The 25,664-nt window shown below is 38.9% G+C and overlaps 4 protein-coding genes and 1 non-coding gene across 7 annotated transcripts; 4 read left to right on the forward strand and 1 right to left on the reverse strand.

The window, feature by feature from the left end:
• The first annotated feature begins 1,171 nt into the window (after positions 1–1,171).
• LOC149026676 (histone H3.3) lies at positions 1,172–2,708 on the forward strand. Its single transcript, XM_089155293.1, has 4 exons — positions 1,172–1,272; positions 1,930–2,078; positions 2,190–2,280; positions 2,373–2,708. The coding sequence occupies exons 2-4, from the start codon at positions 1,930–1,932 to the stop codon at positions 2,541–2,543; spliced, it is 411 nt and encodes a 136-aa protein (XP_089011419.1). The 5' UTR covers positions 1,172–1,272; the 3' UTR covers positions 2,544–2,708.
• A 2,351-nt stretch (positions 2,709–5,059) lies between these two features.
• LOC149026677 (pentatricopeptide repeat-containing protein At2g13600-like) lies at positions 5,060–9,077 on the forward strand. 3 transcript variants are annotated; one of them, XM_089155314.1, is made up of 3 exons: positions 5,060–6,655; positions 6,768–6,830; positions 7,068–9,077. In XM_089155314.1, exons 1-3 carry the CDS (start codon positions 5,821–5,823, stop codon positions 7,709–7,711), a joined length of 1,542 nt encoding a protein of 513 aa, XP_089011440.1. In that variant the 5' UTR covers positions 5,060–5,820; the 3' UTR covers positions 7,712–9,077. The 3 variants fall into 3 exon arrangements, with proteins under 3 accessions (XP_089011440.1, XP_089011445.1, XP_089011431.1); XM_089155319.1 differs by having other exon boundaries at positions 7,071–9,077; XM_089155305.1 differs by having other exon boundaries at positions 6,768–9,077.
• A 428-nt stretch (positions 9,078–9,505) lies between these two features.
• On the reverse strand, positions 9,506–9,587 carry TRNAS-CGA (transfer RNA serine (anticodon CGA)). Its single transcript has one exon. It is a non-coding gene; the product is annotated as a tRNA-Ser (tRNA).
• Positions 9,588–11,131: 1,544 nt separating this feature from the next.
• LOC149026679 (uncharacterized) lies at positions 11,132–16,513 on the forward strand. Its single transcript, XM_089155328.1, has 5 exons — positions 11,132–11,339; positions 14,388–14,642; positions 14,747–14,829; positions 14,989–15,070; positions 16,276–16,513. Exons 1-5 carry the CDS (start codon positions 11,298–11,300, stop codon positions 16,327–16,329), a joined length of 516 nt encoding a protein of 171 aa, XP_089011454.1. The 5' UTR covers positions 11,132–11,297; the 3' UTR covers positions 16,330–16,513.
• Positions 16,514–19,223: 2,710 nt separating this feature from the next.
• LOC149026680 (ankyrin repeat-containing protein BDA1-like) lies at positions 19,224–21,552 on the forward strand. The gene is made up of 2 exons (XM_089145519.1): positions 19,224–19,981; positions 20,065–21,552. The coding sequence occupies exons 1-2, from the start codon at positions 19,367–19,369 to the stop codon at positions 21,049–21,051; spliced, it is 1,602 nt and encodes a 533-aa protein (XP_089001645.1). The 5' UTR covers positions 19,224–19,366; the 3' UTR covers positions 21,052–21,552.
• The last annotated feature ends 4,112 nt before the right edge of the window (positions 21,553–25,664 follow it).

Below are 25,664 nucleotides of genomic sequence, written 5' to 3' on the forward strand. Positions count from 1 at the left end.
TGTGTCGATCATTGGAAGCGGCTTTCCGCTTTATCACTAAGCGAGTGAAATAAAGCCATCTTAGATATCTCAAAATCCGTTGGAAGTCCTAGGTATTTAGTTGGCCCTTCTCCATAAGATACTTTCAAAATTTTTGAGAATCACCTCTTCACTATTTCCAATGTATTTGGACTGAAGTATACATTTGATTTCTGGTAGTTTATCGCTTGGCCTGAAGCTTTGCAATAAGCATTAACCTATTCTTTCAAAGCATGAACACTCTTCAAATTATCTCAGAGAAGAGTACACAGTCATCTGCAAACATCAAATGTGTGAGTGGATCCATTCTTCCTTTGATGCGATTATTTTAATATCACTCCTTCCCTCTCCAAGTGTGATCATTTGAGTCAAGTCTTGTGAACATATGACAAAAAGTGTTAGTGATAAAGGATCTCCTTGCCTTAGACTTCTTTTCGGTGTGACCATAAATGTATCAGATCCATTAATTAAAAAAGAGTATCTAACAGAAGATAATAATCTAAGAATTTTTATATTTGCAACATTGCAATGCGTAGAATATAATTCTCATAAGGAAATTCATGCATAGATAGGCAAACCAGACAAGCAGGAACTGACTACGTTATGGTTATTATCCTTATTTCATTTATTATAATTATACATCTATAGGTCTAGCTTTGAAGTTTGATCAAGTCCATCTTGGGTTTCAAACTGATGGATCCAGGTCAAACCTGCCAGACTAATATGGCAAGTTGATCAGGTGGTGATAATTTCTTTTGTCATTCCTGGCAGTCTGATGCTGACCCAACTTTAAAAGGTTAATGGACTTCACAGTTCACGTACACCCATCAAAGCCTAAGCCCACGATTTCCTTGCACGAAGGAGAAGAGAAAAGGGACTAAGGGAGTTTCCCGTGTAAATTCCTCTGTTCTCCTTATCCCACTCTGACCTTTGTTCCCAACTGAAAATAATCGATTTGAATCAACCAATAGGAAGCGAACATTTGTGCTTCACGATCCGTTTCTAAAGCCGAGAGCACATCTTATCCGTTGACTGAAGTAGAGAAAACACACTTTAACGTCGTTATAGCCGTTCGATATCTCACACGGATTACCACAGTGAAAAAGAATCCTGGCCGTCTAGTGTGGCAAACATGCCGACACAAAGTGCTCTATAAATAGCGCTTAACCGTCTTCGTTCGTCATTTTGCCTGTTCGGGTTCCTTCCTTTGTTTGGGTGCTTCAGATTTTCAGAACTCTGGTGTAGAAAAATAAGGTATGTGGAATCGATTTCAAGTTTCTGTTCTTCCTTTTCTTATATTATTAGTCGTTGATATCGTTGACGTTTAGGTTTAGGAAACTTCTTGTTTTTCCTCCTGTTTGCGTTTTGGTTCTTCATCTAAGTTGTTGATGATTTCACCTTGAAATCGTCGTTGTTGTTCTTGTAATCTTCGATTAGTTCTTTGTGTTGGTAATCCCAAGTCTTTTCTTGATGATGCCTTTTTTTTTTTTATTTTTTTTTATTTTTATGTTTCTGGTTAGACAACTTCTTGTTTAAATTTATTTGCCGTTTTTTAGGTTTTTACCACGAAGCTTGTCACCGTTGAATGGTCGATATATTTTTTCATCGAAATTCAATTAGTATTTCTGGTGGCCATGTTAGGCTGTTTATTCATTGGTTTTTCTCCGGCTGATTATTGTTGCTCTAATTGTTTTTGGTTTGTTATCTTTTTGCATTCTTGGGAAGTTAGGGTTTTCAGAACTATTCTTGAATGTTCAACATTGCATTCTGTTGAATGTTCAATCAAAATGGATAATTGTTGATTTTCTCTTTTTAGAGGCTTTTAGTTCCGACTTTTGTTGTCAGATTACCGCACGTAACCAGGTCGAGGGCAATTTTATTGAGATTTGTTTTTCACTTTTGAATCTGTAGATGGCTCGTACAAAGCAGACCGCTCGTAAGTCAACCGGAGGAAAAGCTCCCAGGAAGCAGCTTGCCACTAAGGCTGCTCGTAAGTCGGCCCCCACCACCGGAGGGGTGAAGAAGCCCCACAGATATCGCCCTGGGACTGTTGCGCTTCGGTATGCACATTTATGTGTTAACGTCTCTGTTTCCACTTTTTAATCAAGCTCAATGTTGTATCTGCTTCAACTTTTGATCGATTACATGTGTTTTTCTGCGACTTTATCCAGTGAAATTCGCAAATATCAGAAGAGTACTGAGCTTTTGATCCGAAAACTTCCCTTCCAGAGGCTTGTCCGTGAAATTGCTCAAGATTTTAAGGTAATATATCTGTTGTGGAAAGTATTTTTAGGCAATAATTTGAAGAGCTGGCATGATAGTAGCAAATTCTAAATGGTCTTTCTTGGATGCAGACTGATCTTCGATTCCAAAGCCATGCTGTCTTGGCTTTGCAGGAGGCTGCAGAAGCCTATTTGGTAGGACTGTTTGAGGATACTAATCTCTGTGCCATTCATGCTAAGCGAGTGACAATAATGCCCAAAGACATCCAACTTGCTAGGAGGATCCGGGGTGAGAGGGCTTGAGGAAATTCAAGCTATGAGGAACGATGCTGATCTATTGATTGATAGGGTTTATTTAGTGTTAATCTGTGTTTTATTTATTTATTTGGCGGTGTTGAATATCAAAGTTAAGTTGTGGACAACTATTTATGCAATTCACATTTGAACATATACTGTGGTGATTTTACCTGGGTTGTATTGGTGGTGTGCAGAGGGAAATATAGGTTTGCAAAATTTGTACTGTTTATAGGCGTGGATTGTTTTTCTGCGTGTCTCAAGTGTTCTGCCGGTGTGTCCAAGTTTGTGTCAAACCCACTTACTTTTAGTGCGAAACTTTGTGCTGAACTATGACAATGGTGCGAATATTGAGATGTGTCTCAAGCCTTATTAACTTAAAAGAGTATAATTTTTGAAATCGTCAGATGCATTTACCGAGTCACCGATGATTTTGATGTATCGAGTTTTTACCCGTCCCCTCAAGTGGTAGAGGGCTTGTACACGGATGGGCGAATTTGTCTAATCTTTGTGAATGTGGTATTGCCGTGTTGGAGGGTCGTCGGGTCTCTAAACATATTTTCGACTCGGGTGGCCTAATGATTGTTCAGTTATAGACGAGTTCCAAATGCGGTAGCTTCTTATATCACTGTAGAATAACTAGTTTGGTGAAATTTGAGACCATTGCGTGACATTGTACTGTAGTATGAAATAGACTAATAGTTACCGTGGTCAACGAAGTCCCATCCCTCCAATTTTGCTAGGGTTCTGCGTCATTATTGCCCTCCCTTGCGTTAGCAGACTGTTTGTAGGGCAAATAATGACCGCGCAGGTGCTGGATTTCCTTAGGATGGAGCCGTGGAGGAAAGTCACTTCCGACGAGCGAGCGATGGTTGTTTTTACTTGTGATTTCGTTGCAAAGCATGTTCTGGAAATTAAGTGTAGGAATTTAGTGAATTCGTTTAGGCAGACTCTATTTCGGCATAGATTTGTGGAGAAATTACATAATTTTTAGGTTTTGTTTTACAAAATAACCCCTCACATTTTAGTTGACTAAAATATCCAAAATCGACTGTGAGCTTACAAAACTAATCAAAACTTCTTTCACTTTAAACATTTTATCTTTAAGACTAATCATATCATTATATTAGGCAATCATCATTCTTTTCCGGCCTTCCCAGCCCAAGAAATCCCATTGTTATCATTGTTATTTAGGGTCTGATGGGGGGGGGGGGGTAATTGTATTACAAATTCTTCATACACACAAAAATGAAATTGCAATATAATTGAGAGATGAAGATCCTTAGCTAATCTGGAGAGTTTGAAGTTGCAATCGAACGAACTACAGATCAATGAGGTTGAGTCACACCTTGAGTGCTGTCTTTAAGGTAATTGATGCACCTATTACCAAGGGTTCTTCGCACTACCACCACCTCCAAGATAAATCAATCTCTAACTAGAAGATGAGGTAGTTCTTTTAGTCCCTTCAAGGAGCTAAAAGCTAAAGCACAACACTTGGACAAATGCAAAGAAAGAAATTAACTTTGTAACACAAATAATGTGAGAGTGAGGAGTGTCTCAATTGCACACCACATGCAAGGAAAGGTTGGGTTTATATAGGCCCATACTTCACTTTACATCCCTTAGGATTCTTAAGGCAATGAATTGGAGAATCAATTCTTCATTAATGGAGAATCAATGGCTTGTTCCTCCTCCACTAATGAGAATAAACCACCTTGACCTAACCTCCCCACTACTTGGAGGAGTAACTCTCATATTCACACTTCTTTGGAATGAATTAGATTTAATCCATTCAAAGACCTTAACTCCACTCATGGTAATGGCCATGAATGGTCATGAAGTTGAAATGAGAAATGAAGGTCAAGAGTTATAATTTGAGTAAATTCCATCATTCAAGTAAGCCCACCACACCACCATGATCAAGACCTTTAAGACCCATGACCAATGTCATGAAGAGTCTCATAACCAAGATCATGAAGGGCCTCCTTTACTCATGATGCCTCATTACCATTCTTACCTCATGGGTCCCACACACTAACAAAATATCAGATAAAAGAAATGTAAAAAACTAATTTTTGAAACTTAATATAAATAATATAGATTTTAATAAAAAACCTAACAGGCTCTTTTGGTATCAATTCTCATTCTCTATTATGCATATTTAAAAAAATAAATACAAAAATTCATTATTGGTTAAGAATGAAAAATAAGTTTGGTGTTAAAATGAAAAATTCTTAGTAAATAATAATGAGTAAGTGGTAAAAGAGGGGGAAAATATGGTTTTTATAAAAGACATTTTGGCAACTTTTGCACCCTGGGGAACTAAGTGAACTGGCGAAATTAGCCAATCTTCAGGTGAAATTTTGAATCTTTCGAAATCAATAATGACCCCCACAGTCTGAAAAGAGGAAAAAGAAAAAAACTCTTGTTTCGGGCTTTCCTTGGGTTTTTTGGAATATGAATCAACTCTCTAATAACTCATGACCAAGGAAAGAAGAGGAGGGAGAGAAGAAGTTTACATCGCAGTAGAGAGATAGAAGACAGAGAAGGAGGAGAAGAGAATCAGGTAGATTTGGTGATTTCGGAAAAGATATTGGCAATTGGATGTTAGATTCTTGAGGCTAAGGTGGATTTTAGCTTGTATTTCGCTAATTTGTCGGAAAAAGAAAATCCGGCAACTTTTGAATATATCGTTTCGATGAAAAAAAATAGCCTATAGCCGAATTGTTTTTCCTTGCTTAAACATGAAAATTTTTGGTCTAAGTATCCGCATGAATGCCGAATTTGGTGCGGCCCTGTATTGACTTCCATGATTTCCATCATTCCATGTCGACGATAAACTGCTTTGATACGGGATACGATGTTACTCTTTATTTTTCTTGTAAATGATACGATGTTACTCGGACCATCGCTTTTGGCAAAATCGTTGTTGCTATCGCTCATCTTTTAAGTTTTAATTACCTGGTGTCCGACGGACTTGGCGTTCTCTGTGCCTATCGCCAACTAAATAGTTGTAAAAGATCGGTTACAGTCCTAAACTCCTAATAGGGAAGAACATAGTTGAGAGACTCTTGAGGGCACGGAATCTGCTGGGCATCACTGGTGTATCCATTGATATCAGGCTGTCAGATAACTCGAAAAGATTCAGAGCGAGTTCATTAGGAAAATGTGCATCTTGGATACGACTTCATATCAGTAACAGTTCAGTTCAGTTACATCTACGTCTGGACTCTGGCGGTGGTGGGTTGTCTCCCCTTCGTCTAACCGAAGCCGTACCTTAGTCCTTATGCTCCTCTCGTTCTTCTGCCAGCGATCTTCTGGTAGAAATTCCACTTCCCTCGCTACTAAAGTCCATTTTCTCAGTCGTTCTATCTGTCCTTTTGATCGTTGTTCCTCTGGTCAGTTTGTTCAAACGACTGTTAGACCTGTATCAACCCAACAGATCTATACTTCCAATGTTCGGATAGGAGCTCTTTCACGTGCTGGCAAGGTTGAAGATGCACGCCGGGTTTTCGACAAAATGCCCAAAAGAGATACCGTTTCTTGGAATGCCATCGTCACTTGTTACTGGCAGAATGGTCAGCTTGAGGAATCGAAGAGACTGTTTGATTTAATACCTGTGAAGAACGTGATCTCATGGAATTTGATGATTGCTGGCTGCGTGCAGAATGATAGAATCGATGGGGCTTATCAGTACTTCACCAAGATGCCCGAGAGGAATACTGCCTCATGGAATGCGATGATCTCTGGCTTTGTTAGGTATGGTCGTATCGAAGAAGCTAGGATTCTTTTTGAACAGATGCCCCAGAGAAATGTGATTTCTTACACTACGATGATTGATGGGTATGCACAGATTGGGGAAATCCAGCGGGCTCGGGCCTTGTTTGATAATATCCGTAGGAAGAACGACGTTTGTTGGGTTGTGATGATTGGCGGGTATGTGGAAAATGACATGTTTGCGGAGGCAAGGGCACTGTTTGATCTTATGCCGGAAAAGAATATTGTCACCATTACAGCTATGATCACTGGGTACTGTAAGGAGGGCAACATGGAATCTGCGAGGTTGCTTTTTGAAAGAATTCAGAATAGGGACCTAGTCTCTTGGAATGCCATGATAGCAGGTATGCAAGGGATATCAGCTTGTATCCGGATTATTATCTGGGCACTTCTGAAATATTGAGAATATAATTATTTGGACAGCTTATTAAAATTTTCTTTAATGTTTATCCACAGGTTATGCACAAAATGGCGATGGCGTGGAAGCATTGAAGTTACATTCACAAATGCTGAATATCGGTATTAAACCTGATCATTCGACCCTTGTTTCACTTCTCACTGCATGTTCAAGTCTTGCATCCCTGAAAAAGGGAAGAGAGATTCATCTAATTGTTGTCAGAAGTGGTTTTGAGTCAGATATCTCCATATGTAATGCTTTGATAACCATGTATAGCAAATGCGGAAGCATCTCAGATTCACATGTGGTTTTTAGGCTAATCAACTGTCCTGACCTTGTTTCTTGGAATGCCATTATAGCAGGGAATGCACAGCATGGTCACTATGAGAAAGCTCTGGGTTTGTTTAAAGAAATGGAAATAAATAGCGTCAAACCAGATGGTGTAACCTTCCTTAGTGTCTTGTCAGCTTGTGACCATGCAGGGAAGGTGAAAGAGAGCATGGAATGGTTTGATACAATGTCCAATGGTTATGGAACTGCACCAAGGGCAGAGCACTATGCATGTCTTGTTGATATATTGAGTCGAGCAGGACATTTAGATGAGGCCTACAAGATTATCCAACGGATGCCACATGAAGCTGATGCCAGGGTTTGGGGGCCTCTTCTTGCTGCATGTCGAGTTCATTTGAATGTTGAACTAGGAGAAATAGTGGCAAACAAACTTGTGAAATTGGCCCCTCAGGATTCAGGTGCTTATATTATGTTGTCAAATATATATGCGGCTGCTGGGATGTGGGAAGATGTGACTAGAATGAGAGTCCTTATGAAAGAGCAAGGGGTTAAAAAGCAGCCAGCATATAGCTGGATGGAGATTGCAGATGAAGTACACTCCTTTTCTGGGGGGGACATATCTCATCCTGAGATTGATAGAATTCATTTGGAGCTTAAAAGGATCGGATTACAAATGAAAATATTTTATGACTATGAAGTCCTTGAAACTTGATGTCTTACATGCTCAATAACTATGGCATTATCTTGTTTGAATCTCTCCTAGACAGATTTGAACAACTTGATGGGTTATTTTACTCTGAAGAAATATTTTGTTCTGGATAATCCTGAGAGGAGTTGATTCAGTTACAGACAGTTGTGGTTCTGGAGGTGTTTTGACTGCTCCGGTACTTCACAAGATATTTTGGACAGCTTGCTTCAAAGTGTGATGGATAGCCATTATTGAGTTTTTTCTCGGAGCCATGGAGAGGGGTATGGAATCTTTTTGCTGATCTGACATAAAATGCCTTAGTTTTGTGAATCATGAAGAGACATTAAATTTTGAAGAGGATCGAGCTGGCCCAAACATCTAATCATGTCTGGGAGGAGGGAAATCTTTGGCTAGAGAAACAGAATGATAGATCTTTATTCCAGAGTTCTAACCGGCAAACAAGTAGAAGCTATCCATCTACAAGCAGAGGTTATCCTGAACCATATTTCAGCTTCTTTGATGGATTTCAGATAGACTGATCTACTGGGTGATAAAGTCATTGAGAAGATTAAGGAATGCAGTTGCCTTTTATTTTGTACTGGGATAGAATTGGTATGAAATTGAGGAAGGAAAGAGCAAAAATGGTGATCCTAATACAGGGAGTATAGATGTTCTTGACTAGAGGAAATAATCAGCGGCATATATTTCCCTGATTTAGGCAACACACTCCAGTACTCTATTTAGAGAAGAAATATATAAATTTTATTGATTGAAGGGAATAGTCTTACAATACTTAATCCATTTAGGTTAGCTGTGTTTGGCTCAGAAAAAAATAATATCTGAGATGCTTCATACAACCAAACACATTGTACAAGGAGATGGACGCATAAGCATGGATCTGGGGACTGAACATCAGAAGTAATCAATCCCTTTCACATCTTCACGGATTGAAGTGTCCAGTGGATGTTTTCCTGGGTGAAGAGAGAAAATAAATACAAGAAAGTAAGAAACTGATTATCATCATCTGTAACTACCGCTGCTAAAATTTATCAGCATTGGTCCTGAATGATTTAGGATACTTCCTTCACAACTGCTGATTTCAAGCCATCTACTTAGACTGTTCAAACCTTTTCAACGAGGGTTTTACCAGCTTGAGAGGATGAAATTCTGGCTCACTTGGTGAGGAGCTTGAATACTTAGCTGAGTGAAGTGCTACAGCCAATGGTGCATCTATATATTTTTTTGGAAGGGGTGGGGTGGTGTTAAATCTCAATACCCATATTTTGTGTAAGTAAAGAAAATCCCAATTCACAGTCCAGAGATGAAACAATAATTGTTGGTGATTGATTACATTCCAGCTCCAAGCTATAAAAGAATACTTGTGCATGCCCAAGATCAGGGGAAGCACTAGTAGTTCAATCAAATGCTGGAAAGACAGATTATACAAGGAGCAAGCAATTGTGCCTCAGTGCTAGCACAATGCAACATATGGGGAGACATAGAAACGTCAAGATTTTGATCTCAACCACTCTTGCTTCACTTTTTATTTTATAGTTTTCAAAAGTGAGAAAAATATATACATAAAATACCCAAGTTTCATGACCCTATAAGGAGATCTTTACACAACGCTTGCAAAGAAAAAGCAGTATTAAAACGGGCTGCCATGTTTACCCAAACGAGAAATATCGGCTGCCATTGTTAGAAAAGGCATTCGATTGAAAGTGAGGAAAACAGGGGCAGTTATGTCATATGTGAGAAGTAGTTTTATAGTTTTATAGTTTTATATTTTTAAAAATTTAATGTGAAACTGCAAAAGATCGTCGACAGCAGGATTCGAACCTGCGCAGGCAAAGCCCAACAGATTTCGAGTCTGTCTCCTTAACCACTCGGACATATCGACGAATTTGTTAGTGAGGAGCAAGAACTTTACTTCACAACGAAAAAAATAAAATTTTAATTAGTTCCCCAACCGTTTAAACCCATTCAAATGTTTTTTTAGGTCACGGCCACGTTGAAATATTTTCTTTCTTTTTCTCTCACCAAACAGACAATATCCAACATAAAAAATTAGAAAAGAATATTTAATATATATATATATATAAAATCTTCCCATTTCTCTCTTAAAAAAATAATAAAAGCCACTATATATTAACAAAAATAAAAAGCAAAATGAAATAAAATAGTATCATTAAACTCTATTTTTCTTCCCATATCAACTTTAATTGCATGCTTTTAATCTTGGATGGCATGTTAGGGCTCGTAAATTTTGAATGTTTTTGTGTTCAATGGGTAGGTTAGGGTTAAATTTTTTCAATCATTTATCAGGAATGGAAGCAAGCTTAATATTAGTGTATGTCCTACTCAACTTATTATTGTTATTTAGCAATGACCCCAATCATGGTATCAAATTTAACAAAGACAAATAATTATTGTAGCTTGGAAATTTCACTGTTGGCAATTTAAGGAAAAAATAAAATAAAATTAGATGATATAGATTTGACAACAAATTAGGTTATGGGAGTTTTATTTTCTCTTGTGTATTTAGTTGAGATATTATTATGTTAAATTTGATTCATAATAAGTAATAATAGTTTGATTAATTTTTTTCTTTTTTTGCAATTTACCAAATTTAGCAACACTTTGGATGTCAAAGTTTTATGGTTTGGTTATCAACAACACGGCGGAGTCGAAGCCCACCTTTGACCCCCCTCCCTCTGCCCACAACCCAACCATTCAGACGATGACAAGAACTCCTCTTCCACCCATGCCAACGCCGCGAGGCCGCCAAGAAGAGCCGGACGCGGTCAAAGTTGGGATTCTCTATCATTCAGGCAGAGGTTTGAGCAGTTCTCACATCTTTTCAACACACTTGGAGAGGGGTTACACCTCTAAATTCTAACAAGAAAAATCAAAGTTGAGCCCCCCAATGCCCTTCTTTTAATATGTGATGAAAAAGTATGAGAGGAGCACTTAAAGGGTCCATTATGTTGCTATACATCTCATTTTTAGTTAGTAAAGATATTTTTGGTATAACATTTGCCACAATCAAGGCTATAGATAGGGCTAATCAGGGTCAAGGCCAACTTATCTCATTGGTTTGAATCTCTTGAAATCGACTCGATCATGAACAATTAAAGCATAATTGGGCTTGGCTTTGTCCATTTGAATTTTACGGTCAGAAATAAGAATTTTAGGCGTCCAATTAGTTCAAGGTGGACTGGCTTTATTTAGGAGTGTTCTTTTTTTCGACCAAAGTTAGGAGTGTTTAGAATTGAAAAGCCCAGCCCAGCGTTTTCGTTGAGGTCGTGTCTCAATCTAATTTTTTAACCATTTTTTTATTTTTATTTTTTATTTAGACACAGACACACAGTCACCCTTTGGACGGGGGACTCTAGAATTAAGGGCAAGTGGCATGGTTTGATTGGCGAAGGATCGGTCAAGGGAAGGGAAGTGGAATCCTATTGGTCCCTTTTCTTTCGGATGCCAAACAGCCCCTAAAAGCTCTTGCGTCCGCCTGTTCTGTATTCTCTTCTCTGGAACAATCGGCGCACCATTTTGGTCTCCGAGAAGATAGTGGAGCCAAGTGAGTAATTCAGAGCCATCGAGATCCATGGCTGAAGTAGAGAATCAAAAAGCATCAAGCCTAGCTGAGGTACTCTTTTTCGATCCTGATCGATTAAATTCATTTTTTCCCCCTTTCTTTCCTCCTTGATCGGATCTTAAGCCCGCAATCAATTGGAAGTTATAAACATTTCAGGGTTCTATTCATTTCAATAATTCTGTATTTTGGATCAGTAATACTTTTTAGTGTTGGATCTGTTGTTTTTGAGGGTTGGTTCTCCTCATTTTTCATTCATTTGTTTGGAAAACGTTTTCGGTAAAGAGGACTTTGTTGGGGGATGATATTTGGTGTTCAGAATTAGTTTTTCCAAATTTTCCCGTAATGTATTTTGTCGAAAGATTCTGACTGCTTGATTTATGATGACTTCAGTGTGCTGAAAGGATAATTTTTCTTTTTTGTTAAACGAAAGTATAATTTTGTCTTAGTAATTCCTGGTTCATCAGGTTGTGGCGTTTGCGGATTATAAAATGATAATTTCAATGAAAATTATATTAGTAGTTCGTGGGCAGATTCTTAATCACATGGCTGGACTTCGGATTTTTGCCTACTTAGTACATTCTAGATTTTTCGTTTTTATGTCGGTAATTAACATGGTCTATGTATTGAACTTTGGTTTGATGATTCTGAACTAATACAAAATATGACAGTTTATTCTTGGAACTCTCGTGAGTTGAGTTGCTAGATGAGGAAGTTAAAATTCTGGCTGTGAAGGGTTCATGGTTATCATGGATCCACTTTGGCAAGGGTGAAATAACCACATTTTTTAGTCGTTTTAAGGGGTTTTGGATCTCACTATCCATGAGATCTTAGTACCTTTCTTTGCGTCTTTCATCTCTACTACAGAGGTTGTATTTATTGTATGCATTGAGATAATGTCTTAATGCACCTAACAACAATAGTTACATCAACTCCTAGGAAAACCACACATTGCATTATCAAAATTTTATTAGGAAACTTTCTCTTAAGGTTCCCAAGGCATATTTCATTATTTTTTTATTCAATTTGTAGGCCTCAAATTGAACTCCTGCCTTACATACTGTTCTCTTCAGGTCTTTGTAAAGCCCTTTTTTCAAAAGGCTGTCTAGGAGCCACAAAAAATGTAACTAGACCTCATGATAATAATACCTAACTTAAGTGAGTGGACCTGTGCCAATGGAAGGTATTTAGAGAATCCACTTGGTCCTTGGTTAATGGCCTCCTACCCAAGCAAGTGACACTTATTTCACCCGTTACCTTGGTGTTCTAGTTGGTGGTAGTAATATTTATTTCTTATTTCGGTGCAAAATCTAAAGTCTGTTAGGTTCTTGTTCATGACATTTTCAATGTGGCTTTTATTCCTCCATGTGGAAGCAACCCCCCCCCGGTGGCAGAACCCAAGCAGGGAACTACTTAGCCATATGAAAGAAGGTACTTTGCAGCTGGTATCAATGCAAATTGTTCAGAGGATCGGCTGGTGACAGTTTTTTTAGGAGACGGAACAAAAGAGACTGGCCGCAGTAGAGCCATAAATGGGAAATTATGGGAATACTAAGGATGGGTGGAAAGGAGGCAACAACTTCAATATCCATTAAACAAACCTAATTTTCCATTCCAAAATCCTTCAAATTTGTGTAGTATTACAGCCTTATTTATAAAAGTTAAATAAACTGATTTCGAACTCTTAAACCGAATAAACATATATGCTTTTGGTACTAAACAAAGCCTAACATAAGCTACTCAAGTATTTGCCAAAGAGGACCCCAAAGAAAATAAACTGGTGACTGGAAAAGGGGACATCAAAACTCTCAACTAGAAAGATTTAACAAGTCATACAGTAAGTAAAGAGGTCCACCATATTAATAAACTTTAAAAAAAAAAAAAAAGGAAAAAAAGAAGAAGCTTAAGTTCCATAGAACTCGACCATGGGACAATAAAGTCTGCCAAGGCTCAATTAGCATATTTGACAATCTTAACAACTTCAAGTACCTCTTGTTTAAAGAACCTTGAGTTTTGTTGAAGAGAAGAAATATAATGCTTAAATGGGTGCTTGCAGCTCCTTAATTTTAACTCTAACAAATCCAAATACAAAGCTTTAGTGTAGCATCTGTTTCATGAAACTTGTGAGAACAGTGAACTTAGTGGCGTTCTGATATAGATGTAAAACAGCACCAACAATAGAATCGATCACCGAGTAAGAAAGTCCAAAAGAGAAGACATCAGCTGGTCATATTGACACACAGTTCAGTCGAGTGCTCGTGGTTGATTAGAATAGATGCTGAAAATATTAGCTAAATCTACCAATGGATCTGATTCTTTAGCCAAATCCTAGTGGGTTTAGGAAAGTTGAAAATTAGCCAAGGTATCTGATGATAATCAGATCTCAGATTTATCATACCAAACAGTAAATCAATATATGTTAGTACTATTAAGCAAATGAGTAAGCCTAGTTACTGAATAGCCCTTAAAATAGCAGGTTTTGAATCCTGCTTGTAGTGGATTATATCATTTCTGCTGTGTCATTCCTTTCTAAAGTCTGAAAGTAAATATAATGATGTGGACCCAACTTAAACTGGAAAAGAAAACAAGAAAACAACTTAAATTCGACCATCAGTTCAATTGTTAAACCAGAATTTAACTTAAAATACTTAAGAGAATAAATTGTTGTTCCCAGGTTGTCATTGAAATGGGAGGGGATGAATCAGTGAGCACAAAAACAACTCTAAAATTTAACTGTTCTTCTAACTGATTGGACTTGGCTACTCAGCAATGAAGTTACGAACTCTCAAGATAACAAGACATGCACATTAGTTATCAGTTCACTTGTGTGCAACCCAACCTCACTACCATAAAGTGGTCAAGTTTCCAGGATATAAATCTTTTTTTGAGTTTGTAACATCATAAGTAATCCTTGTTTGACATGTCCTGGTTTTCTTCCGTTTTTGTAGGATCTCACTGAGAACTTCAGATTGAGTCTTCAATGATGTAACTTCAATAATTGCTTTCTTTTAAATATTATCATGCTTGACATTCCAAAGAACCAGTAGACCCTTTACATATTTAGGAATTTTGCATGCTTAATCAGAATGCTGTCGCTTGCAGCAATACTCATTGAAGGAAATAGAGGAACCAGTCCAGGTTGAATCCCCTGTTCAGCCAACTGAAGATGAGAAGCCAGCTAATACTCTTCCTGAGGAAACTGTAGCTTTGGTAACAAGTGAAGATGAGAAGCCAGCTAATACTGATGCTGAAGCTGAAAAAAGTGAGGAAGCTCCTCCAGCTGAGGAAACAGATGCAGCTCCTGAACAGGAAGAATCAAGTGAGGAAGAAGCTTCTGAAGAGACACCAGAAATAAAGGTATCATTATGCTAAAGCACAACTAAATCCTTCCTATTTCCTTTTTCTATTAGAAGTTATATATATATCTGTTGATTTAATGCCATTGAGCATTTGAATTCCAGCTGGAGACAGCACCTGCAGATTTTCGTTTCCCGACCACCAACCAAACGAGGCATTGCTTTACACGCTATATTGAATATCATAGGTGATCTAAACTTGCTATTTTACTTATTCGGTATGAAGCTGTTTCTTATATTTTTATATCAGATCTCCTTGGAAAAGCTTCATTTATACTGGTGCATTGCTTCTTCTTACTCCCACATGTCATTGAAACTCTTATGATGAGAAAAACACTTTTATTCAGGTGTGTAGCTGCAAAAGGGGAAGGTGCTCCAGAGTGTGACAAGTTTGCAAAATATTACCGTTCGCTGTGCCCTAGTGAATGGGTTAGTAGTTCTTTTCCCCCTCTTTTTCTTCTTGAAAAGTGTTATTTTTTTTTTCATTCTGTGGATATCTTACTTTCTTTTGACACTTGCAGTATCTCATGCAATCATGCTAGATCTTAGTCAAATTCTATACGGCTAAAAGCATATACGTTGTTACGCTTGTGGATGGCATAGCCATCTGAGGGTATGGAATGGGGTAGGTCAAGCCTGAGAACTGGATTGTCCTGTCCACCAATTCCCATTCTTTAGGGTTTAATATGGGCATTACAGGGTCTAGGGATATGCAATAAATTTGGGTCATGTGACACATTCTGGTATTTAATGACACCAACAAGTATGTACCATTCTTAATGGGGCAAGGCAAGTTAGGAACGTGCAATAATTGATAGGATTGGGTTCAGTATTGATGAAACTTGTCCCAAGCATTCCTCACTGCTATCATGATAAATTCATTCTCTGCCCTTTGGTAACTGTGACTGGTTGATAAAACTAATGGAATGTAGTAGTGGTAGTGTTGGGTTCAGTATTGGTGGTACTTGTCACAAGCATTCCCCGTTGTTGTCACCATTGATCCTCTGTTTTTCACAGTAATTATGTCTACTTGATAAACATAATGAAAAGTAGTAGTCTTTCATACATGCCTCGTGAGTTAGTGTGATGATAAAACTATCTGTTTCATGATTCATCTTCTTTGACTGCTGTCAGTCTGTCTTACACTTCAATATCATTTAAAAGTTTCTAAGGTGATGTGGTTCATGCGAACTTCATTTTAGTCCATGGACTGATGTGGGCATTGACAATGTTAACCTATTACCATGCGGTGCTCTCATTTCCTTGGTGGCCTTTGTCTTTGTTTGCATAGCTGCTTTCAGCGTGTCGTAGCTCTTCGCCAATAAACTCGTTGATCTAGAAAATGTGTTTTGTGCTTGATTATTGTTCTTCCTTTTGTTTTTCCCAATAGATCTTGTGGATATCACACCTGATACCTTGTATAATGATGGTGTAGTTGGACTAAAAAAACTTTTCATGGTTGGTACTTCAGGGCAGACGATCTTCCGTACACATGTATGGGAAGATGAATATTTGAAATGAACATAGTCCTTAACTGTCTTTTGTAGCGAATTATTTTTATACTTCCTCTCTGTTATTTTGCTGCTTATATTTGCCTTGAGATGTTAATTGTGCCCTCTTACATATGGATGCAGATAGAGAGATGGAATGAGCAAAGGGAGAATGGAACCTTTCCTGGGCCTTTATAGAGGTCACTGGATTTTAAGACTGTACGTTGTCAGGACTCCAGCCAATATCCACAGTTCCATTTCCAGTCCCTGAAGTTCGTACAAATGATAAAACACCCGGTTGAGAGTTCTATTTGAAACAATGAGTTAATAATAAAAATCTCGCTTGATTTTTTGTTGTACTATTTCAAGCCCAAAAATGGGTGAGTAGATTTCACATAAAGCTAATAATAATTTAGTCACTCTATTGAGGCTTTTTCATCTCTTTGGTTACCTGTGTTTTTAGTACAATCTCAAGTAAAAAATGTGCCAGGAGTAAATAATGGCAGGACAAACTCAGAGATGCAGTGTTGAACTGGTAAGTGGCAATTGACCATTTGCCTGAATTCCTTGCTCAAAAAGAGTAGTAGTTGTTTTTCACTTTATATAGTTCCAACTTTGATCGGGGAGCGCGCACTGGAGGGCCTCATGAATGTATCTATACCTGTTGGTTCCAGTCTTTACACCCCAGCCCAAATGGAGGTTCATGCTGCCCTTGCTCAAATCAATGTCCAGCTTGTTTTGAAACACTTGAAATTTGGGTTTTCGATCTCAATTCGAGTTTTCAATCTATTACAGTCAAAACTTGACTTTGGAGTGGCGTTGGTTCCATTTAGGGGAAAAGGTAGTTAGACGCCGACACATCTCATTCCCAACTCGAGTGAAAATGGTCCTTTGAAACATTTTGTTAGGCCCACAATGTCTTGAAGGCACTACTGGGTTAGGCGTTCGTGTCTTTCACGTGTATAGTCTAGTGGATCAAGACCTCTAACAGGTGTTGGATCTTCCCGTGGCATCTAGAGAGGTCTTCTGTATTGGGGGTACCTAGAGCTTCACAAAGTTAAGAATTAGAGAACTTGCATGCTATATAATATATATATTTGGTAAATTGCTTGGATATAAACGATGGAAAGGATTCACTGCTGTTTTTGTGCGGTTTGGACGACTTGACTAGGAGTGCCGTATAAAAGGGTGGAAAGGATACCAAATGTGGTATGTTAAAGCGGTTAAAAATCCAATTTCTTTAGGGAAGGCCTTGGATTCGCACCCACTTGGTGGTATTAATATAAAAAAAGCTTCCTTGAGGATGTAAATTGTGGTGCCCACAAGCTGGCCCAGATGAACCTCATATAAAAAATAAAAAAATAAAATAGGTGGAAAGGATTTCCTGATTTTTTCCCCCTGTGGTTTGGACTTGATTAAAGTGCCGTGTAAAAGGGCATTATGTGGAGCGCGCAACTAACATTCAACACTAAGTGGCATACATTCCACCATCAGTTTGCCTGAGAATTTTTTGTGGGGGCCAAACCCGTGGGTTTAGATACTCTCAAGTCTCAACCAAATAGCAGCTTATTTAAACTTGCGTGTCGGTGATATATCGGTGTGTCGCTTGGGGGCGATATGACACCCCCCAACGACAATAATTTTACAAAAAATCGGCGATATATCGTCAACAGATTATTTGGGCGACAGGTCTCTGTCTTCACTAATTCTCACCTTCTCTCTCTCTCAACAGATTATTTGGGCGACAGGTCTCTGTCTTCACTAATTCTCACCTCTCTCTCTCTCTCTCTCTCTCTCTCTCTCTCTCTCTAGCACACACACAGTATGAGAAGAAATCATGATGTTGTATTGCAGGGGTTTCGCTGCCGATCGACGCCACCTTCGCTAGTGCGCCACCTTCGCTAGTGATAGTGGCAGTTGAAAGTGGAACTCTCTCTCTAGCACACACACAGTATGAGAAGAAATCACGATGTTGTATCGCAGGGATTTCGCTGCCGACGCCGACTCCACCTTCGCTAGTGACAGCAGCAGTTGGAAGTGGAACTCTCTCTCTAGCACACACACAGTATGAGAAGAAATCAGGATGTTGTATCGCAGGGGTTATCGCTGCCGCCGCCGCCGCCACCTTCGCTAGTGACAATGGCAGTTGGAAGTGGAATGGCAGAGAATAGTGGTGGTGATGGTTCTTCTGTGATGCTGTCGCCGTCGCAAGGGAGTCTAAACCCTAGCCTTCTCATTATATCTTTGATTCTCATGGCAATGTTGATTTTCTCTTTTTGCTTCACCTTCTCCTCCGCTACCTTAGCCGATCTTCCTCCACCACCTCTAGATCATCCGGTGATGGAAACCAGGATTCTGTAGATCACTCGCATAACGCTCACCGCATCTCCAGCTGCCGCGTGTCTCCTAAGTATCAATCTCTGATTGATTCACTTCCTATGTTCTCCTTCGACTCTGTTAATGGTCTGAAAAACTCATCCACCGTTGATTATGCTGTTTGTTTATCTAAACTTGAACCTCATAATAAGCTTCGATTGTCGGCAAAAAATGGGCAACATGTTGCTCGTATTGCCCCTGTCACTAGGGACCGATACGGCGACAATTGGCAACATGTCGATCCTTGATTCCTTGGTTTGGACGACTTGACTAAGCGCGTGCCATGTGAAAGGGTGGAAACTGAAAAAGGATTCACTGTTTTTTTTTTTCGTTTTTGGTCTGTGGTGGTTTGGATGACTTGACTAAGTGCGTGCCATGTGAAAGGTAGAAATTGAAATATTCTCTGCTTTTCTTTTTTTATTTATTTTATCTGTGGTTTGGACGACTTGACTTTTTGGCCAAACACAGAAAAGTGGACGACTTGACTAAGTGACGTGTGAAAGAAGATTACGCGGAGCGCACCTAACATTCAACACCGAGTAACATACATTTTACCCAATTTTGCTTCAGTGCGCGACACTGAGGAGCGAACGGATCAGATTGAGCCAGCAAACAGAAATAAACTGCAGCCGTTGATTTTAACCATGTGAAATTTGAATGTTTTAAGCAACACCTCATTTTACCATCACTTGCTAATGAAAACTTATGGCTGAGATTTTTGTTTTTGGGGCCAAATCTCGTGGGTTTAGATACTCTCAAGTCTCAACCAAACAGCAGCTTATTTAGACTTGCCTTCTGCTGGCAAGTCTAATAGTGAGCGAAGTAACCCTCTCCAAGCTTCACTAAGGAGAAAGGATCCATGAGGAGTGGAGAAGAGGGAAGAGGTGACCGAGGGGGAATGATGAAACGACTCTATGAAGCTTCCTTGAATGGGAGTTTATCTTCTCTGATTCAACTCATTGAAGAAGACGAACTCATCCTTGACAGAGTTATCATCACTTGCTTCAATGAGACTCCACTCCACATAGCTGCAATGTTAGGTCATGTTGAATTTGCCAGGGAGATTTTGATACGTAAGCCAGAACTTGCAACCGAGTTAGATTCAGAAAGTTCCTCACCCCTTCACTTGGCTTCAGCAAAAGGAAACCTTGAAATGGTAAAAGAGCTGTTGAATATCAACCCAAGTGTTTGTTGTTTTACCGATCGAAATGGGAGGATCCCACTTCATCTTGCAGCAATCAAAGGCCAGACAGATGTCATGAGGGAGTTAATTCAGGCTCGACCTGAGGTGATTCATGTCAGGCTTGATAGAGGAGAAAGCATCCTACACCTTTGCGTGAAATACAGCCGTTTGGAGGCACTTCAATTATTGTTTGAAGTAGTAGCAAGTGACCAGCAAGAACTCATCCTCAATTCCAAAGACGATGATGGCAACACTGTTTTGCATCTTGCTACAGCTAAGAAACACACAGAGGTACGAATAAATTTAAACTCGGTTCCTTAATACAAAATTTTTACACACATGATTGTTTAAGACTTTGCTAGTATGCTTTACAGGTTATCAAGCTGTTAGTGGGAAAAAATGTAGTAGAGATAAATGCAATAAATAATTTTGATCTTACAGCTTTGGACATCTTAGCACAGTCTCCGCGAGACATGAAAGACTTGGATATTGGAGACTCCTTAAGGGCTGCTGGAGCACTAAAATCCAGTGATCTTATATTGTCAGCTATGCCAAAAACAACAACATGTGAAAGTACAAGTAGAAACAGAAGTAGGGGGATGCAAATGCAATCTGTTGATCCTGATCAGGAAGGAAAGTGGTTAGAGGGGAAAACAAATTCATTAATGGTGGTGTCAACTGTAATTGCTACTATGGCTTTCCAAGGAGCACTGAGCCCACCAAAGAGTGACCTTAAGAATCCCTTTTACCTCTTCCAGCACAAAAGGTTCCTAATTTCCAACACAGTGTCTTTGGTTGGCTCTCTGAGTATAACCCTTTTGCTAATAAGTGGATTACCATTAAAGCGGAAATGCTTTGTGTGGATATTGATGGTAAGTATGTGGGTCATAATCATAGCATCGGTATCGGCTTATTTTGCGTCAATTATTCCTCTGATACCAAATTTCACTGGGTTTGAATCGAATGTGATTACAAGAGTATTAAATGTTTTGGGATTTGGCTGGTTAGGAGTTGTGGAACTTGTTCTCTTATATCATACTTTTCGTTGGGTCTTACGGTGTGTGAATGGATTGCCCTTGATTCCCAGGATTTTTATGTGGGTAGTCATTCTATCAAGCATAATAACATTATCCGTATTTATTTTTAGATCCACAGGGCAAGGAGTACTTATATGGTATGTTTTAATCTGTATATGGTGTGGAATGGCGGTCCCTACTCTCTTGCTTCAAATTGCTCGCTTCATCTTCTGGTGCATGAGTAAGTTATGTCGGAGAACATTAATAGATCAAGCTGCATTAGGACTTCGTGGGATGATGAAGATCATGAACGCTGGTAACCAGTCCAGTGCTGTTACTGTCTGATTGGATTTTCAGTTTTATTATTTGTACTTGAATTACTTAGTGGGTTTATGTTCTTTGGTTTTTATTTTAAGTTTATGCGGGTGAATGAAGAAGAATCTGTTACCAAAAAAATAAAGAATGAATAAGAATCTGTCTTGAGCAAGTTATATCCATTTTAGGCTAATTTGTCTTCACTTGTTTCCTGGATGCTTCTACTTCCTGTACTCTTGCTTGAAATCAAGCCCTTCAACTTCTCGATGATACTGTTACCCAAAAAAAAAACTTCTTGATGATACAATTTAGCAAAACTCAATGTATGTCGCGTAGGCCCTTGGCCCAATTATAATATTTATAAAGTCCAATTCATTTTTTTTTTCGTTGATACGAAACAATAAAATACAACTATTTTGGTACATTACACATTACATTCTTCCAGTCCCATGGGGTTGTCTCATCTAATGCTGTACAAGCAAGCAAATACGCTGATTTCAAAATTTCATGATCCTTGTTTGTAATAATCTGAGCTCCTTCTATTTTGGGCGCAAGAATCAATAAGTCTTCAATTGCTTCTAAAGGCCATCTAGTCTTTGGAATAGGTATAGTCTCCTTGATCTGTCCCCAATTTGTTATGATTTCGTCCGGCTTCAATTGTTGATCTTGTGCAATTCTCATTCCTGAGGCTAACCCTTTAGCCATCGTAGCAACATAGGAGGTTCCTTTCTCTTTGCCGATCCAGCAGTAGACAATGTTCCGTTGTGTCGTTAGCCCCCAGCAGTATCCTGTTTCCTTTTTTTCGTGATTCACAACTCCTGCACAGAATAATATAGTGAGGTCGTAGGCCACTGATTCTTGTAATCTAGAGAAATTAGTTTCCCTCAGGCCCCTATAATTTGAGGTCTGTAGATTACAATGTCTTTCCCCAGGTGGGTGCAACTGTAGTTCTTGACACCACTTGTTTATATAATTCAGTACTCTCATAGGGTCCGCATCCATTTTTCTGAAAATTATTTCATTACGCATTCGCCACATACTAAAACAGGTAATACTTATAACAGATACTAACCATCTTATCATAGGTTTGGCAAGTTGTGAGTTATAAAACAAATCTAGACAGAAATCAGAAATATTAGAGAAGGGTAGTAATCTCGTTCTTAGCCCGAGTGGTCCCGTTGCCCAGATCCTTCTTGACCATTCACAAGTGAAAAATAGATGCCAACTCGATTCTGTGCTATGACCACAAAACGTACAGCCACCTGCATTTGGATTCCATCTGGCAAGTATTGCATTAACTGGGATTCCTGCATTCATAAATCGCCACAGAAAGTTAATAAATCTTGGATGAATCTTAAGTTTCCATAAAAACATCCACCATCTTTTAGTCAGACAGGATACATGTGAAAGGTTAGAATTAAGGAGCAGTTGTTGATATGCTAATTTAGTAGACAATTGCTGTGCTGGAGAAAAATTTAACTTCCAGGAATCCTGTTGGGAGTTAAGCAAAAGAGAGTTTAAAGAAGATAACACCAAAGGATCAAGAGTAAGTGAATTTTCATCATCAAAACTACCTCTCATGTTAGCCACATCTGCCACTGAAGCCTTGTAGGGCGCAACATGTATGTTAAAATCCCCCACAACATGGTCCTCTTTATTGGTTATCCATGGATCAAACCAAAAAGAGGTTTCTTCTCCATTCCCCACCGATCTAATTATTAAGTTTCTAAGGTTCGGAATAGTAGATCGAAGGCTATTCCATATAATTGAACCGTTCCTTTTCCCCACCTTTGGGTCAAATAGTGAGGTATGGGGGAAATATTTTGCCTTAAAACACTTTGCCCAGATCGAGGATTGCTCCGTTAAAAGTCTCCACCCAAGTTTAAGCAGAAGTGCTTTATTCATAAGCTCCATTCGCTTAAAACCTAGACCCCCCATGGGTTTAGGGAGACAACACTTATCCCAAGAAATAAGTGAAAAATTCTTACCTTTATCCGCTTTGCCTAACCAGAATTTTTGGCAAATTGAATCCATTGTTTTACACACCTTCTTCGGAAACAGGATATACTGCATATGGTAGATTGGCACTGCTTGCATTACAGATTGAACCATGATAGCTCTCCCTGCAAACGAAAGAGAGTGCGCTTTCCATCCTGCTAATTTTGATTTCAGCTTGACCAAGACAGGGTCGAAACTTTCTGTCCTTGTCCTCCCATAGAAAAGAGGGCTACCTAAATAGGTAGAATTCTTACCCATTTCCTTTATTCCTAAAACATTCAAGATTTGTTCCTTCATCGCAGGTTGTGTGTTTTTGCTGAAGAAAGCCTCACTTTTATCCAGATTGATCACCTGTCCTGTAATTAGTCCAAAAATATCTAGAACAGATTTGATCACACAAATATCATCTAAAGAGGCACGACAAAAGATGAAGGTGTCATCAGCAAAAAATAGATGAGTAATTTCAGGTGCCAAGCGGGCAATTTTAATACCATGGAATGCATTTTCAGCCCTAAAAGCCCCCATAAGTCTAGACAAAATTTCCATAATAATCAAAAACAGATACGGGCTTAGGGGGCAGCCTTGTCTTAATCCTCTACTCCCCGAGAAAAAAGAATAGGGTGCACCATTCAATTTGATAGAAAAAGAAGCTGTGGAAATTAGGGTGGAGACTAAAGAACAAAATTTGGAATCGAACCCTAGACATTTTAAAACATGCAACAGAACACCCCACTCAACCCTGTCATATGCTTTTGACATATCCAGCTTTAAGGCAATAAACCCTTTTTTTGCCTTCGACTTTCTCATGAAATAAAAAATTTCATGTGCCAGCATAATATTATCAGTAATCTGTCTTTCTGGCACAAAGGCTGCCTGACAAGGGGAGATGATTCTATTCAACACAGTCTTCAATCTTGTAGCCAGGAGCTTAGCCAAAATTTTATAAGAGACATTGCACAAGCTGATTGGTCTAAATTCAGTAACCACCGATGCATGATCATTTTTTGGAATAAAACATAACAGGGTGTGATTAGTACCAGGGGGGAGTGAAGCATGAGTGAAAAAATCCGAGACAAACTTCAGCACATCTAAATTTAATTCAGACCAAAATTGTTGGTAGAAACATGCCTGGAATCCATCAAAACCAGGGGCTTTAGTAGCCCCCATTGAGAAAATAGTTTTGCGGATCTCATCCAGTAAGGGTGGTGCAGAAAAGAATTCATTGTTCAGGACAAAGTCCTCCGAAGGGAACAACATCTCCACCAAAGGAGGGATCACTGGATTGCTAGAGGTATACAGGTCTTTCATATAACTAGCAAAACAGTTAGCAATACCTGAAGGGTCTGAAAAAATTTCCTCACCAGATTTGATGAACTCAATCTTCCTACGCTTCACATGTATCTTGGCAACATTATGGTAAAATTTGGTATTTCTGTCTCCATCAGAAATAAACTGAGTCCTGGATTTCTGAAACCAAAAGGATTCTTGAGCATCATAAATCCAATGTAACCAATTCAGCTTTTGATGATATAAAGACCAGTCCGGATTCATGCACTGCTCAATAGCAGCCAATTCCAGAACAAGTCTTTCACATAAAGAGTTAATGTTACCAATTTTGTTAGCATTCCAACTGCGAAGGAAATTGGAGAGGGAAGCCAATTTAGAGATAAAGCTCTCAGATCCCAGATCCCTCCAAGCAAGGCTCACATCATTTTGAAAATCAGGGTGCCCCAGCCAAGCTGTTTGAAAATGAAAGAGTTTTCTTCCCGTGGGGACAACAAAATTTGTATTTATGAGAAGCGGGGAGTGATCAGATTCAACAGCTGGCAGAATAGACATCCTAATGTTAGGAAATTGTATTTGAAATTTTGGGTCGGCAAAGGCTCTGTCAAGAGTTTCAAGAGTAAGATGAGGTGCCTTCTTGTGGTTCGACCAAGTAAATTTAGATCCTTCACCAGTTAGTTCGAGTAATTGGAAATGATCCACAATATTTGCAAGGTAAATCCGGCTAGGTGAGTGGTTAAAAAAGCCTCCGCATTTATCATTTGGGGATAACAGCTCATTGAAGTCACCACAAAGCAAGAAGGGATCAGAAAGATTGGAGATGTATTGCAAAAGGTCAACCCAAACAGGAGTTCGTAGGTTGTATTGAGGTGGTGCATAAACAAAAATAGCCACCCAATTACAGGATTTCCCATGAACATTAATTCCAATGAAATGATCATTTGCAAACAAAACAGAGGTAGAGTACGAATTGTCGGAGAGAACCCAAAAACCACCCTGAAACCCTCTTAGTCCCTTGCTAGGGACCGCATGCACGGGTACGTAATTTAAAAGGGATCCATGGAACCGATTAAAAACTGAATCAAGATTCTTGCATTTGGGTTCACACAAGAACAAAATATTAGGAGAAAACTTCCTACATAATTTTTCTAATCTTAACAGGGTAAACTTTCCATTCAAACCACGTACATTCCAACTTAACAATTTCATTATATCTAACTCCTCTCTCCACTGTCCTCCAAAAAGAAATATAGGACACAGGTAAGAAATTCTCCACAAAATAAACGAGAAAAGGAGCAAAACAGATTGAAATACAATTACAACTAGACCAAGCTTAAGAGTAGAACGCATGCAGACTATCA

The sequence above is a fragment of the Hakea prostrata genome, chromosome 1 (genome assembly GCF_041222555.1).
Source record: "Hakea prostrata isolate BN-2017 chromosome 1, UWA_Hpros_2, whole genome shotgun sequence".
Classification (NCBI taxonomy): Eukaryota; Viridiplantae; Streptophyta; class Magnoliopsida; order Proteales; family Proteaceae; genus Hakea; species Hakea prostrata.